This window comes from Patiria miniata, unplaced genomic scaffold (genome assembly GCF_015706575.1).
Source record: "Patiria miniata isolate m_02_andy unplaced genomic scaffold, ASM1570657v1 HiC_scaffold_27, whole genome shotgun sequence".
Taxonomy (NCBI): domain Eukaryota; kingdom Metazoa; phylum Echinodermata; class Asteroidea; order Valvatida; family Asterinidae; genus Patiria; species Patiria miniata.
The window spans coordinates 6,162,446-6,179,396 of record NW_024037066.1 but is presented as its reverse complement, the minus strand read 5'-3'; the positions used below and the strand labels follow the sequence as shown (position 1 = coordinate 6,179,396).

The 16,951-nt window shown below is 39.9% G+C and overlaps 2 protein-coding genes across 4 annotated transcripts; both read left to right on the top strand.

Moving 5' to 3' along the window:
• Nucleotides 1–6: 6 nt before the first annotated feature.
• Nucleotides 7–7,011, top strand: LOC119734266 (palmitoyltransferase ZDHHC12-A-like). 2 transcript variants are annotated; one of them, XM_038207659.1, is made up of 6 exons: nt 7–223; nt 684–879; nt 2,059–2,192; nt 2,520–2,693; nt 3,451–3,617; nt 4,605–7,011. In XM_038207659.1, exons 2-6 carry the CDS (start codon nt 735–737, stop codon nt 4,933–4,935), a joined length of 951 nt encoding a protein of 316 aa, XP_038063587.1. In that variant the 5' UTR covers nt 7–223; nt 684–734; the 3' UTR covers nt 4,936–7,011. The 2 variants fall into 2 exon arrangements, with proteins under 2 accessions (XP_038063587.1, XP_038063586.1); XM_038207658.1 differs by having other exon boundaries at nt 9–199.
• A 1,140-nt stretch (nt 7,012–8,151) lies between these two features.
• On the top strand, nt 8,152–16,408 carry LOC119734239 (probable enoyl-CoA hydratase echA8). 2 transcript variants are annotated; one of them, XM_038207614.1, is made up of 8 exons: nt 8,152–8,171; nt 8,898–9,020; nt 10,327–10,485; nt 11,572–11,776; nt 12,453–12,579; nt 13,045–13,149; nt 14,704–14,850; nt 16,098–16,408. In XM_038207614.1, the coding sequence occupies exons 3-8, from the start codon at nt 10,341–10,343 to the stop codon at nt 16,128–16,130; spliced, it is 762 nt and encodes a 253-aa protein (XP_038063542.1). In that variant the 5' UTR covers nt 8,152–8,171; nt 8,898–9,020; nt 10,327–10,340; the 3' UTR covers nt 16,131–16,408. The 2 variants fall into 2 exon arrangements, with proteins under 2 accessions (XP_038063542.1, XP_038063541.1); XM_038207613.1 differs by having other exon boundaries at nt 8,158–8,218; nt 8,898–9,060.
• The last annotated feature ends 543 nt before the right edge of the window (nt 16,409–16,951 follow it).

Genomic DNA, 16,951 nt, shown 5'->3' with positions numbered 1-16,951 from the left:
TAAACATTTTCCCGGTGCAATCGAAGGCAATATTAGTATGGTATCGGGAAACTTCCATGTCATCGTAGTAAATTCCAACTTTGGACATCGCTTGTCTGTTTGTGTGTGCCAGATTGTGAGAAGAGACAGCATTTTGCTTGGCTTTTAAAGCGTCGAAATGGTAGAAACATAACATGTTAACTGCTGGCTGTTTGTTTAGGTTAGTAGAAGTTTTGTAGGATTGGTGAGTGTACATTTGCTATGGTTTATTATAGTGACACAGTCATGACAGTGTTACTGTTAGATTTTCTTGATGGATCTTATTCTTATTGACCGTCTCCATTTGCCTACCATAGAGGGCGCTATTTAAAACCATTGAATTTTGCGGGGTTTAAAGTTTTTCTTATATGCAGTATCTAATTAACAGATTAAAAAGCCCCTTTTTATGCATATTGTTTAAAAAGTAAACATGAACATGCTGAACTCAGGAAATTGAGAAACGTTTCCAATTTCGTAAAAAAAAAATTCAAGATAAGTTAATGCGCCTATCTATCACCAGATCACTGACAGTATCATTATCAATTGTTTCCCCCCCCCCCCCCCTCCCCAATTTAGCAATTTAGAAAATAATCTATTATTCCGGATGAAATTCGAACATAGCACGGGGAATGAAGGTATTAAAATTGTCTTTGTTTTTAAATCAGGATCTGGAAAACTTTACTTGAATTGGCTGGCACACACGAGTCACACAGTGGATGAATGTGTTTGTGAGAGGACGGCGACACCTGACCATCATGTCTCAGAAGCTGTTTTGGAAGGTGACAAGCGGCATGTTCATCCGCACATTCCATGTTGGCCTTACCGTCGCAGTCCTGTGCGTTCTCATCTTCAAAGACACAGGTCAGTCAAAGGAAGTTTCGCTACGAATGCAACTTGGTGCTCCCTTAGTCTAAGGCCGAGTAAAAAAAAAAAATAGTTTCTCGTCCGGGGTTTTTGAAAAAAGGGAGGAAGCGGGGCTTTTTATTTTTTATTTTTTATTTTTTTCAAGATGACCGCCTTTTCAAAATTTCCTGCAACCGTTGGTGTTCCACTGTTCAAAGACACTTTTAAAGATGAAAGACAAGTTGGACAAGAGAACTGAACATATTTACAGTGTCATTCAGAGTTGTATTGGTATTGGTATTTATTTTCCAATGAATTTGTAGACTTTTTCGGTGTGTTTCTACTACATTTTTAAAAAATAAAAAATAATAAAAAAATCCAGGCGGCCTCCAAAAAGGAAGCAGGCGGGGACGAGAAACTTGTTTTTTTTTTACTTCGCCTAACAGTAACACCCCAGATGCATTTTGGCTTGAAAATTGTCTAAATCTTCCAGAATTCAACTATGTACAGGAGCCCAATTTCACATTTTTCATCATGTCCATGTAAATTGCCTGAATTGCACTTTCCACAATCCCATAGAATCTTCCAAAACCCAGGAGTGAGATTATCAAGGATTTTTCCTGATTTCTGGAATTTTTGTCCGGATTTGTCCTTAACTCAGGTTTTTTGGTCAGGATTTTTTTCTTTAAATTTCAGGATTTTTAAAGAACCCTGGAATTGAAATCTGGAATTCCTGAGGTTTAACTAGAAGGGTGTTTTTTACCTACATGTACATGTATAAAAGAAATTGGTATTTTTAGGGGTGGCTTTAGGCAAGTTTATTCTTAAACACATGTATAACATAGGGGTACATTTCTCTGGGGCCTTCAGTGACCCTCAAACCCTCTGCCGAGTATTTCATTGATTTTTCATTTTCTCACAACCTCACCCCTGAAAACCCCTTGGTCAATGTTGTAAATATTTGGAGGGGAATCAACAACCGTCGAGTTTAATATTGTCATAATCTCAAAGCATACACAGCCATTTACAGTAAAGCTTTAATTTGTTCACTTATTCCTTCAAAATTTCTTCATTTAGCTTGCTGTATACTGCTGCCAACAGGTTGCTTTGACAAGTTTGACTATTACTCCTGTGTGGATCCATGTTATTCTGATGAAAAAAAAGCTAACTTTGTTCTTCTTTCCTTAAAATGAATAGCCTTGAGGGAAGCGATTCTTCAGAGAAACATCCCCTATGTCCTAGCCTTTGCTACCCTCCTGACCATATCTGGCGGGCTGTACTTCCAGGCAAGCCTAATGGACCCAGGCTTTGTGCCCGTTGATCAAACCAAGGTAGGTAAAGGGGAAAGAGAAACAATAAACAATCTATTTAAAGTTCCTTTACACACACAAAATGAAGAAAATAAAGACACCCATCATTGAGAAAGTATAGGCGGACCATAAGTCAACTATTGGTTAATTTTTGACATTACTTACACCTGCCTACTCCTAGCAACATGTGAACGCATCTAGTCAAACGATGGTCAAAACGCTATCGCAAAATTTCCTGGTCCTGACTCCCCGTCGTGAATTATCATTGATTGAACACTTGTGCCATTGAGAAGTTGTGAACTTTCAGTTCAATTCCGTGAAATGTTTAAATTGATGTTCTCGTCTTAGACCCCAAACTGGGACAACGATAGTAGTTCCGAGTCCGACGATGCAAAGGATGATGAGGAGGAGGAAGATGACAGTAGGAGGAGCTCCAAAGATGAGGAGGCAGTGAGGATGCTGTCATCGCCACGGCAACGCACCCACGTCAGACCCAGAAAATGTGACTTTTGTGAGATAAAGGTAGGTCTGAAAGAAGTCTGTGCTGAAGTCTTCAAAAGATACTTTAAAATAATGGTGGCTTGGCTCTACCTTTTTCAATCCTCAGAAAAATGATTGATTTATGTTGGGGGGTGGATAAGGGTTATTGTTGATCGTCAACAAAACCATGGAAATATGTGTTGTTTATAGGATGGATTTTTCTCACAAACCCTCAGACACCACTAAATAAACAGAGATTATTTAAATGAAAAAAAAAAGGACGAAACACAATATTGAAGTTACATCTTACAAATAGTTTGGTTGAAGTACCGGCTGCTATATCAGATTTGAACCGGCCAACCGACCCTGGTAGGCTCTGTGGTCACATGGTTAGACATCTGCACTAATAAACAGGAGGTCGTGGGTTCCAGTCTTATCTGAGTAACCTAATAGAACTTTTTTTTGCAAGCCTCGGACAACAACATGTATTATAAAGTGTTTATAAAAGAAATTTTTGAATATGTCGGTGAAGGGCAAACCCCAACGTTGAAAATGTATGTTATCCCAATTGAGGAAATTTTGAAGAAGGTGTGGGATGACAACCGGTGTGATCTAAGAGACCACAGTCCACATGGTGTACCAGATGAAATATGAACCTATCTACCATGTTTGAAGCACAACTCTGCCAGCCTGACCCCACAAATTTCAGCCAAACCCAGCTGACAACAGTGGCAGTAAGAGATTCATTCATACCTGTCAAAACCAAATAAACACGTTGCCGACCCTTGACCCCTTTCAGCAACCCATACGATCCAAGCACTGTGAAGACTGCAGTCGTTGCGTCCGTAAATTTGACCACCATTGTCCGTGGTTGGAGAATTGCGTCGGGGAGAGCAACCATCGCTTCTTCTGGCTCTTTCTGCTCACTGAAACGGCGCTGGTGGTGTGGTCGTTACAAATAACATGGTAAGAACATTGTTCCTCAAGAGGGTGTTATTACAATGGTTCTGGTTCTGGTTCTGGTTCTGGTTGTATACTGTGCAAACACCTCTTAAGTGGTTATCTCGCACAGGTCGGAGTGGTTGGCGCAGTGAACTAAATTTTAAAGTGGGCCTTATTAACTAAGCTGAGGAGATCTAGGTGCTCAATTCCCTCTTTGAAAGCTTTGACTTTGGGAGCAGAGTGAATGTTGGGTGGTAGCAGGTTCCATTCCCTTGTAGTTCTTGGGTAGAGTGAATACTGATAGCACAGTTTGTTGAAATTTGGCGGGACAATGATATGAGGACCAAGGTTCTGTCTTGTTGCATGATTGTTGTTACTCTGGCTTGACGGCAGGTTTGATGGTATGATATTGTGGACTTCCTTGTAGATGAATCAGTATCAGCCACGAACCGCTATCACAACAACGTTTTGGGAATCTTGTAAAATCCCCCCCGAAAAGTTCGGGAAACTTTTGCGTATTTGCTACTTTTGCAGGCAAATGTGGTCCATTGTTGGTTGCACTTGTACTACATACGACAAGAGAGCTGTCATGTAGTTGGACAAAAAAGTCTGAAAAGTCTGGTAGCATCTTGTGTGCTACTTGCTGAGACTTCGTAGTTTGGTTCGTACCTAATATAGTATGCAAGGTGTTGAATGCACCTTAGATGAAACAGTTGCGGGCGCATGCCACGACGACTGCTATAAGATTCTCAAGACGTTGTTGTCGTAACAATTTGTGGGTGAATTATGAAAATGGAAGAGGACCTTGTATGATAAGTTACACTGATTCTCATTGGCTGTTAAGTACTTCTTTCCAGGGGTGCCTTCCAATGGAAGAGCACCTTGTATGATAAGTTACACTGATTCTCATTGACTGTTGTGTACTTCTTTTGAGGGGTGCCTTCCAATGGAAGAGCACCTTGTATGATAAGTTACACTGATTCTCATTGGCTGTTGTGTACTTCTTTTTAGGGGTGCCTTCCAATGGAAGAGCACCTTGTATGAGTGGCTCAAGGCCAACGCCTTCTTCTTCGTCTGCATCGTCATCATCGCCTTGGCGGCCATGGCCCTGACGGGCCTCCTGTGTTGCCATAGCTACATGATGATAACCAATCAGACCACGTGGGAGTTCATGTCGCACAACCGCATCACCTACCTGCGAGACTTTGAAGAGTCCGTCAACCCTTTTGACGAGGGTTACCTGCGCAACTGCATCAAATTCTTCTTCTACTGCCCTTACAGGAGGTGGGAACGACTGGTGGAGAAGAAATGCGAGTGCGTTCACCCTTCCAATTCCGTTTGAAATCAAATGTGTAAAACACTGCGCGTCGTTATTTTTTTCTGGGAAAGGAAACATGAGTGGCATAGACAGTGGGCTGAAGATGGGCATATATGGCCTCAAGGTAGCCCCCTAAAAAAAAACCTAAATCCTTCCACTGTGAATCAAGATTCAGCATAAGATATATTAGACCTCAAAAGCCTTTAGAGTTTCTCAAGTGAAGTATGGAAGAGTGTTAATGAATTGCGCTGTGTGGAAGGTTGTTCATACCAATGTCACAGTGAAATGTTACAGGCTACCCAACTGCTTGTCAGAGCAAAAGAATGTGAGGGATTTTGAAGGGCTCAGCATACTGGACTTGGGATTAAACTGTCAAGCATTTTGAAGTGTATGGGCTAACTCTCTGGGCTTAAGTTGAGGCGTAATTTGAACTGAGATGCCATCTCATCATCATGTCTCCTGCCTGAAAGGCATGGAGGTCACACGTGCAATGTGGTTGCGCCAGACATCTTCGTTCTGGGCGGCAATTATCGCTGTTTCATAGTCAAGTCCTAGCTGGATGAGATCTGTTGTGACGGTATCTAACCAGTGGTCCGAGGCTTGCTGACAATGCGTTTCCAACACGCTGACTGCGGGTCAAAGACTTAGATGATGCTTGTTGGATGATTCGGTGGGAGTCGGTATAGGTGTCCAAACCAACGAAGTCTGCGCTGTGCAAGAGTGTTCAGTATGTGAGGCTGCTGGGTTATTTGTTGCTGTTCCTCATTTGTTGTATGGCTGTCCCGTCTGATGTTTTTCGTGGTTCTAAGGGATTAGCATCTCCGTGAACAAAAACATCATAAAGTCTGTTTTCAATTCAACTGTCTGATCGTTAGTTTCAAAATTGGTAGAATTGAACTTTACTACACACTTTTAATAGTAACATTTCATGAGCGAGTAACCTCACTGTCCGATTGGAACGTTGAACTTCATTCGGGTGCACCTATAATGTTCGTGGTCACTAAATATAAAGTTGAGTCATCATCAATGACATTTCCTGGATTCAGTGGGGAAACGACTGTTCATTCATTGATAACTGTATTGGTCATGGTAGATGCCCTTGTTTTCCTTTTAATGATTTTGGGCAAAGAATATCATTGTGAACATGGTGAACAAAGAACATGTCTTACATTTAACACCAAACTTTATATTCGGAAAGGCAGTCTTTACTCTTCATAATTTAAAAGTTTTCAGATAAACCGTGAATTGTTTCGATTTAAAGAAAGGTATAATGTATTATAAGCTTGAAGCTGTTGACTATAAAGTTGAAACAGACGCGTCTGTAAATAGCTGTCAAAGACCAACAAATTATTTAAAATGTGTAAATTTACTTCTTCCAATTGCTGGTCTGCTTTATTAAGTATTTACTCCTGGAATATCGGTAAATCAAGGGCAAATAAGCAATCATGAATATTTTTTGTGCACAAAAACAGACAAATAAGAGATATTGTATTTACAATATTAACAAGAAACATTTACCCCTAAAAAGTCTTTCTTAGGAATGGATGGCTGTTTGATGCATGAAATCTGGGTCAAGGACCCCTAAACGTTTCAAACCTAGTACATCTTTTGAAAACCTTAAACATTGGTAAGAGCATGGTATATGTACACACGAGGGTCATGGGCGTTCGTAAAAAGTGAGTGAAATATGTAATCAGACGACACCCATGAACATTACAGTCTGTTTTTATCCTCTAATTTATGCAAAGAATTCCTACATTTACAAAATTGTTGAGGATATGGAAGACTAAGAAAACTTTTTTTGCAAAACAGCCAGATCTTGGAGGAGCTTGACCATTGCTGTGATGTGAAGAGTTTATTTCCCAAACGTGATATATCCATTTCAAAAAGTGAAACAAATTGCACTTTTATAAAACAAAAAAGCTCTTTTCTTAACTTCATCTTTCACTTGATATTATTCTTAAATTGTATTTACCTATTTCACTGTCATTGAAACTGATTTTGGGCAACCAGGAGTGGGTGGGTTTCTAAAAAGTAACACAATGGCATTTATCACATTGGAAATAAACTCTTCATTTACTCATTAGTTTTACCCTTCACGAAAAGCAACAATCCGTTTTATGTATCTTACCGAACTCAACCCATCAAAGTTCAACAGCAGGTTTTGTTTAAATCTGTTGGGATAGGTACAGTACCCCTAAACTGATGGTCTTTTACACTGGGGTTGGCATACCTCCAGAAACTAAGTCCAACCGTGTGTGTGTGTACGATTTACCATGTGGGTGTTGGAATTTGCCTGAATGGGTACGGTTCCTAGTAAATTTTATGCTGGGGAGTTTAATAGGGTAAACTTGTGCACACCAGTGTTCTTTCTGGGCAACCTATATTATAAATCAAATTTCATGCAAAAAAAAGTTGTAGATATACTGCTAGTTCAAATGATATTAAGCACAAAAGATATAAGAATTATATAAAGAAAAAATTGTTAGTGTCCCAGATTCTGTTGGGTACATTTTGTTCCTCATTTTTGCTCTTGCACATTAGTCTTGTGATTGTAAATATATTTATACCAAATGCTTCCAGTTTGATACAAATTATAATGTCCTCAACAAAAATTGTGATAAAAAACAAGTGAATAAATTACTATATATATATATGAATAATAAAAAATAAAAAAGTGAAAAGAGCTTGTTTGGTGGGGTCTTTTTTCGAGGGGGGGTCCTTTTTGGGGTGTTTATTTAGTTTTCAAAAATAGCACTATGTCGCATGTTCACTGAACAGTGAAGGGTGCCCAATTTTCTAAATAGCAATTAGATTAGTGTTCGCACTCACGATGCTCTGACCCAATGGTGTGGTCTGAATAATAGGAAGGCTCATCAGGAAAGGCTGATTTTTATAACACAAAAGAGACTGAGGGAAGTCTTATTTGTAACAAGACTGCATGCAACAGTGTGTTGCAACTTGGTCATTTTTCAAACCACGTATTCTTAAACCTTCGGCTTCATCAGTGGCCACAGAATATTTGGTAGGCCATTAATGTCGGAGATAATCGAAAAATACTCCAAACACAGCTTTTGTATCTTATGAGTTTGATATTGCCGTAGCAGATGAGATTCCTATGTTGAGCCAGGAACTCAAAAATCAAGAAATTATACTCCGAAACTAAGCTGATAAAGCCGAGGTTTGTGAAATGGCCAAACCAAACGTGTCTGGTCAAAGTACAGGGCGCCCCCTTTTTTTGCACCGGTCGTCTAAACAGGGTAAGTTGTGATAGTGGTATGCAGACGACGCGATGGCAATGTCAAAAGTAAGTCCTATTTTTATTGGAAAAATATAATTTATGCATACTTGTAAGCTGTTGGTATATTTATGCAGTACACACCCAATAGATTCTGAGGTAATGGGGCTAACACACACGTGGACGACATGAAAACAGGGTGCCAAGAGAAAAGAACTTGACAAGACAAGAGCTCCATGCGGCATGCCTGTGTCATGCCTAGCCTGTGGAGCTGGGAAGCAGGCCAGGTGGGGGCGGGGCCGAGCTGAGGCTGTGCCGAGGGGTGCATATAAACTCTAATCAGCCGGAAAGGTTGTATGTGCTCAAGCATAAAAAATGGGCACAACAAATGGCGTGAAATGGGCACAACAAATGAGTCACAATTTCCCTAATCAATCAGCCTTTTTGCGATTTCAACGCAAGTTGAGTGCGAACATTGTCATGATGCACGATTTTAGTTCGAGAGATAAAGTAGGGGCTAAATCATGCAGAATATTGATATTATTTTTTACGGCACCATGTGGTCTAAGATGTTTTGTATGCACTCCAACTTTTGTGCTTGCATGAACAAAAAAAGGTTCCAGTTTCTTTTTGATGCTAAAATAATAGATGAAAATTGCAAATGAGATAAAAAATGATGTTTTTACATTTTTCTACCTTTTACAGTAATTCATTCAAAAGCAGTTGCTATTTTGTATGTGTATTTCAGATTTGTAGACTTTCCAAAGGGTTCCTGTGTCACTCATCACTCAACAGCATCCAGAGGTCATTGACCTCATCCAGCAGGATGGCTCGGGAGTTCCAGAGCATCAAGTATTCAACTCGTGACAAGGTAGCCTACATCACACTCAACAGACCACAGGCTCTGAACGGTACATAACACCGGAAAGATGGTAGTTAAAGGGAAAATACAACATTTGCAAACATCGAAAAATAAAATGACCAAGTTTTTACGAAATACTGTACAGGATGTTGGTAAATGACATCCTGTAAAATTATGGCACCTGGTGTGAAGTCATTTTCAAAAAAATTGTATTTTTGTTTACATTTCCAACGGTGGTCGGCCGACCACCGTAGGAAAAACCTAACTTGTTTTCACTACTGCTCCAAATTTACCATTTTTTTCAGTCCAATTTTGTTTGCTAATTGGTTTTATGTTCATGAATGGGTGCAGGTCAGCTAGACTGGTTCCCTTAGCGTACAATTTTCCGGCATCTGTAAATTGATCCATTTCATCTTCAGTGAAGTCAGGGAACCAGACTACTTGAACATTTTTGTTTTTCTTGGTTTTTCCAGCATTTTCGAAAACAAAACTGCAAACATGTCAGTGTAACAATAATTTGATTTATTATACTAACCCCTCAAATAGTTCATTTCTGAAAATTAAAGCATACAGTTGTAAGCCAATGATGTGCATTCCCTTTAACCTGACATCACTTTGGTGCTTTTGTATTTACTTACACAATGAGCATGATTTTTTTTTAGATTTGCGTCCAAAAGATTTTGGAGAACATGTACAATAAACTAAATGAATGTTCTTTGCATTCTTATGGGCTCCGTTGTATGATGTCAGAAAAACATAATTACTTCTTTGACACACTGTGAATTTCTGAGTGCGTACAAAAGTAATATCAGACCGGTACTAGAGTTTATCATTTGTCTATGGTGCTGTATTTTCATATAACTAAATGTTTTATCTCCAATTTAAAAATCTTATTATCCAATGTAAATGTAATTTCCTATTTTTTTTTAATACATTTTTTTTTTTAATAATTGTTTTTTAGCTGTCCTTTTATTTAATACTGTAAATGTCATGTATTCAGCATTTTGCCGCAAAATGATTTTTATGAAATAAACCAATTTCCTCCCAGTCACTTCATAATCAACAGTAACTTTTCTGGTGTCACATGTACTAATTTTAACCCAGATACGGAGGAACAATTGTAGTAAAGTATCTTGCTCAAGAACATCAGTACTGCAGTAGGTACCATATCTTTGTCATTATTACACTGGTCATTTCCAGAATTTGGGATTACAAAAGTTATCATTGTTGCTTAAAACTACTTCGTAAATTTCCTGGTCTGAAAACCATCTTTTTTTTCTTTCCTTTTGTGTGTGTCTGATCTTGCACTCCATAGCTATTGATGAACACATGCCCTGTGAGCTGGAGAAGGCAGTCCAGCTAGCCAATGACGATGACGACACGAGGGTGATTGTTCTGTCGGGAAGTGGGAGGTCTTTTTGCTCTGGCTATGACCTGAAGAAGTTTGCAGAGGAAGGACGCGGAACTATGATTGGTGAGTCTGAGTTGAACTAATCAGCTATGAAGTTAAAGTAAGTGCTCGCACTCATCGCGAAACACTTTGACCCAGAATAATTTTTGACTCAGAATAATTCTGGTCGATGAGTTAAAATGGCTGAGCTAGGGGCTTCATGTGAGAACAAGAGAGGGTTTTATTTTTTACCACTTTCGAGAACATCGTGGAAGGTACACACGGCATGCCAATATGATCTGATACACCGTGCCCTCTGGAGACGTGCACACAATAGGGAACAAAACATTGTTTACGTCTCCACAGGGCAATTTCTATAGATGAATACGTCTCCACAAGGTTGTCATGAAATAGATATATGGATTTTACTCAAAAAATAGGAATTTCCAAGGTGGGTTGATCCTTCGCAAATGGAAGAGTTTTAGAAAATAGATATTAAGTCCGAATTTCAGCCAAGGAAATTAATTCTGGTTAAAATAAGAGCATTTTGAAACTTCACTTTCAAACTCGAAAACTTTGCTACACGAGAACAAAGAAATGTCTCCACAAGGATACAAATTTCAGTATGTGTTGGTTCATAAATGTGTAGTGCAAAGTACCAACAACTAAATCTTATTCCGAGTGTGCACAAATTAATAAAAGCCATAGCGTCTTCGCGTGAGTGTCAAACGTCGGTAATCCGGTCGAATGTCTCTCCCAGTGGTCTCCCCCAACTCTCCCTGTCTTTCTGTTGAGGGGGCACTTTTGCACAGAGCCATAAACTGAGTGAGATCAGCTGCTGCAGTGATCAACTTGAATAGTGTTATGTTGGGGGACTGGGCACCTAGCTGAATAGATTAATAATTCGTTGACACCCTTGCTTACACATACTTTCTTGATTTTTTTTTTTTCAAAGAGATTCGTCCCTGTATCTCACAAAATTGCCCAAAACTGCCCGTGTACTCTAGCGATAAGAAAAAAAATTGTCTTGCCACAGGACACGTCCCCCCCCCCCTTCCCCGAGGCTGATTTCATTACCTTCATCCTGCAGAATCTCCCACAGATATTGAGTTTTATGCTCCAAACCTACATTACTTCCGAAATTCAAAATTATTATTCTCTTTCCTCTAGGCAGCCAAAAGATGCCGTGGGACCCGTACACAGACTACCGCATGATGCATGCTGCCACAGAGAAGTACATGTCGTTGTGGCGTAGCTTAAAACCGACCGTTTGTAAGGTCCATGGATTTGCTATTGCCGGCGGTAGCGACATCGCACTGTGCTGCGATCTGGTGGTCATGGCCGAAGACGCATTCATTGGCTATCCACCGTCACGGTGAGTTGTGCAGTAAAAAACGTCTGTGTAGTGGATGACTACCAAACATAAAGCCCGGTTCATACTTCACGCGAAAGCGAAGCGAAATTCGTGACGTCAACAATACGTTCAAAGTGCGTCCACCATTGTTGACGACATGAATTTCGCGTCGCACTTGCTTTCGCGTGAGAGTATGAACCGGGCTTAACTCCCTTGTGAAACAGCATTGAGAAAAACCAATGATCCAACCCACACCTGAGCGCTCTCACTGCTAAATTTTCCCGACCTTAGTTTAAATTGAAACTCGAGTATAAAGCAATTTTAACTTTGTTGAATGCTCTGCAAGATACCTAGAATCTTGAATTAAGAAGAAATATCAAAGGATTGAGATTGATCATTTGGCACATGTCTTTTCATCATATATGCTTTAATTTGCCTGGGATAATAATGATTTTAAATCACAAACTTTGTATGTGTTTGATTCATACGGTAAGGGTGTGAAAAAGTATGCTTAAAACAAAAATTGCAACCTCACATCAGTTTGCACATAGATAATGAGCACAGTATGAAAAAGTTTTTAAAAAGTGTCTGGTGCAAACTGTCATTTATCCAACCTCAACATTTTGTAACTTAATCGTTTGTGAAGTAGACTGGTTTTCTTCATTTCGATGAGAGGAATTGTTTATTTGTCTTGTAGGGTTTGGGGTTGCCCGACCACAGCGATGTGGGCGTACCGTGTAGGAGCCGAGAGGGCTAAACGACTGCTGCTGACAGGTGACGTGATCAGTGGAACAGAGGCCGCAAGGATTGGCCTGGTCGGACAGGTGGGCAAACAAAAAGATATTTAAATAATGAATAATGAAAGGTTTGCGGAAACACCATGTGCGAATAATTTCTCAACTAAGAGAATGGTTCTGAAAAGATATTTTGTGAACCTCAAGTTTTACTTCTAGAGAAAAAGTTGTCGTTTAACTTGGGACGTTTGCTGAACCAGAACTCTGAGGTTGAACAGGGTACTGATGATTATTGAAGAAATCAGGTACATTATAGGAGAAATGTTACAAAGCCTACGCTTTGTAATGGGAATTGTAACAGTGAAGAAAATTGACTGACAGCTATTACAATTTAAATGTTTTGTGTTCAGGTATCAAAAATAAATTTCAATTTTTCTAATCGTAAGTTTTTTTTGGAGGAACAATGAATCCTTCCATGTTTGGCAAATTTTTGAGCCAACAAGAGGCTGAAAACAGACCCTGATGCACTTTGAATGATTGTGTCCAACCCTCTAGGCCGTACCCTCAGACAAACTGGATGAGGAAGTGGATAGACTGGTGCAACGCATGGTCACGGTGCCCACCAACCAACTATTCTTCCAGAAACAAGTCATTAATCAGGTAAGAACCTAAAGCCATGTCCAAATTACGTGGCTGCGGCTGAAAATTACACATGGGTCTATGGGAGCAGCTTCCTATAGATCCGTGTTATTCCTAGCCGTAGCCACGTAATTCGGACGCAACATAACCCTAGTTGATTTAACGCTACAGGGTTTTTGGTGCGTCACAATTAGAGTGCAAACAAATGCGCACCGCGTTGTACCACACGTTTACTAAACAGCTGTGACCTTGGCACTATAAAAAGTAAAGGGGACGAACCTGTGTTCACAGGAACGGAGTGCCCATCTCTCTTTCATTAGCGATTGGGCCAGACTCGTATGTTGCTGTGGGGGGATCGCCACACCTCCTCCACAGTGAGTCTGTTACCTTCCCAGTATTGAATAATGCCAGTACCCATTTAACACCTTGGTTGAGAGGAGTAATTGAGGTAAAGCGCCTTACTTTGTTTGTTTGTTTGTTTGTCTGTTTTTCCCCAGTCTTGTATAATCTGCAGTTGTTAGGTTTTTATGCCAGCTATTCTTGCCTTGAGAACACTGTTGTAACTGTAATCTTTTAAATCTATTTATCTTTTTAAGTATTATTTTTAAGGCGGTCTTATTTTTCATTGAATTTTATACCTAATTTTTAATATATTTTGTATGTTACATGTACCATTCAAGTTAGGATTGACAGGCTTTCGAGTCACAGTGTTTTATTATACTTTTGTCAATCCTGGCCAGCTTGGATTGGATTGTTTTTGTTTAGTTTTGTTTACTTTTGTGAATTGCTTGTTGTACCTTGTAATTTGGCCGAATAAATAATAATAATAATAATAATAATACTCAAGGGCACAACACGCATGGCTACGGCGGGGCTCGAACCCACAACCTCACGATCATGAATCCTGTGCTCTACCGCTAGACCAACGTGCCCAGGTGTATTACTACTGTATTATTTCCCAAGTTGTAGCAGAATCATGTGTTATTTTGTGATGTGGCTAAAAATATGGCAGATATGACGGCTAGTGGCAAAGCATTCTGACACCTTTGACCACAGCTGTTGTACCATGGAGGAATAGAAAAACATGCATGTTTTATTCCTCCATAGTTGTACATTGTGATATTTGAGAGTGTAATTGTAAATATATTTCAATTGTAAATAAATTGGCTCTGCTAACCTCAGTATTCTGTGCTTATGCCCACTATTCTTTGATTCTGCGCTAATCACGTAGCACACAATCCTTAGTTATAGGTTGTGCGCTTAGCCGAAATTCCTCACTAACCCGTGAAATATGTAACTATAATCACAGAATTTTGTGCTAAGTAAGCAATGAGTTTTCTCCAACAGTAAGCAGAGGCTTGAAATTGGGCCTTAAAGAGTTTTTTTTTTTTGGGGGGGGGGCTTTCATCACACTGTTGCCTCAAGTAGTGGCAATGCAAACAGGAATGCATAAATACTGACGATGCAACATGTTGAAATTTTTACAAGGTCAAAAAAGATTGGCAATGTGAGACGTTGTGTTTTGACTTCAGTGGGATTTGTTGAATTCTTTTTGTCTGTTGGGGTTCATCACAGGTTGTGGAGCAGATGGGCTTGTCAGCCACACAGCGACTGGCCACACTGTTTGACGGAATGTCCAGACACACCCCAGAGGGCGTGGCCTTCCAAAATCGATCAGCGGAAGTGGGCTTCAAGCAAGCTGTCAAGGAGAGAGATGAAGGGGTAAAGCTGGGAGTTGTTGTTTTTGTTTTTATCTCCCTGGCTTTTAAGCCAGACTCTGGGATATTACGATCGCGTAGTCCTTCTGTGTGTCCGTGTGTGTGTGTGTGTTCCATTTCACTGTAAAGATCAGTCATCAATCTCAACCAAACTTGAAAGGTGGTCTGTGGAGAGAAGGCCGACGTCAAAATATCCTTTCCAATATGGATATTTACGAGGTCTCTGGAGAGCTCAGCTCAGTATCACTAATGACGCTAACATATGTCAGTCCGGTGTCTCACCGAAACTCTCCATCCAACCCAAACTCCCCATTCAACTGAGAACTGGTACCTGCCGGGTGGACAATAAAGGCTGTGAATGAAAATTGTCCTTACTAACTGTACATGTACATGCATACAAACTGCCAGGATGCCAGGGGGATCACGCAAGTTGTACTTGCAGTATTTTTACTTTTTCATTGTGATTTGCATGCATGAGATTTTTCAGACTTTTGTCTGAAATCAGACTTTTCGATCTGAGAGGACATTGTTAGTATAGAAAGTAATTATGATACCAAAATATCCCGATTTGGTCAAGTAGTTTTTGCTGCAGAGCCTATTTTGTGAAGCACACTTCTTTCATGTGGGTATTATTACATAACAATCCCTCTATCAATTACAATGCAAGTCAAATTCCCGGGCACGGTTTAGTAATTCATCGGGACAAAAATGGCCCCCTATGTACCTTGCGTCTTAAAATAAGCTCTAGAACAAACACTACTGGACCAAATCGGGCGATCTTGGTTTCATTTTTCTTCTAAAAAGATTCTCCATGCATTGGTATATGGTTAGAGTCGCAGGGTAGTGGAAGTATGCCGTTCCGGTTTGTTTTGGGACCACCCTGTGTTTCACAACAAGCCTGGGGCCAATTTCATGGGGCTGCTAAGCACAAAAGTTTGCTTAGCACAATAAAAGTCGGGCTTATAAAAGCAGGTTACCAGCCAAAACTCAATGTGAAGTATATTGCTCGTGATTAGTAGCTGGTGTTTGCTTAGCATGAAAATCACATGGAGTTTTGGCTGGTAACCTGCTTTTATAAGCCAGACTTTTTTTGTGCTAAGCAAATTTTTGTGCTTAGCAGCGCCATGAAATTGGGCCCTGGTTAATATGCAGTTGAATGTTGAAGTGCCATAAGGACTTGTGGTCAGTGTGATCACGCACAGATGACCTTCTTGTTTGTACCTTAAGTCTTCCCTTTTCTCTCTCCGACAGACAACTGATTGGTCGCCTGAATCCAAACTCTGATGGTAACCATGGCAACTCTTTGATAACAAAGCATCAACTTGGAAACCATCGGCATCTCTTGCACATCTAATCAGAAACGTCCTGATGAGGCTGCTAGCATAGTTGTTCCCTTGTTCTTAAAATTCTAAGTGCAGTTAGATTTATCATGTGCACTTTCAGTTTTACGACGGATAACATTTTTTTCATTTTGCCAAAAACATGTTTCTTGGAAACCCGATGATGCATTTATTGCCCGACCTTTGTGGACACAAGGCAGGGCTGGATTAATTTTAAAATCTGGACAAAATATCTGGTAGTGGAAGTTTTCCGTACTTAAAAACCTGTTTTGTTGATCATAATGCTCGTGAAAATTTAGTTGGTAGTTGTCGAGGCCACCGCAAGTCCTTCACTGGTCAATAGACCTTTATAATGTGCCACCATTTCAGTCATGTTCCCTATATCCAAAAGCAGTAGTAAATGATGTTTTTTTCGTGCAAAATGGAACCAGACTTTTTTTCCTCTAACCTCGCTTTGGTTACGTTGATTTGAATGGGAAAAATCAATATAGCCGGAATATGATAATGGTCTAGAAAGATAATACCGTTGTTATAGCTCATTTAAATAGATTGTGACATTAGGGCAAGTGATTGTCTCAGGACTAGATTTAACTCCGATAAGCACTTTCAGTAGGGGCGATGAGGAGAAGGGGGGGGGGCGATACGACAACTCCAGAGGTGTTGGCTAAGTACTCAAAAACTGAGGCAGTCCAAAAAGCCAACACTGAAATATATGTGAACTTACATAAACCCTTTCATTTACCATTATAACTCTATCAAATCATT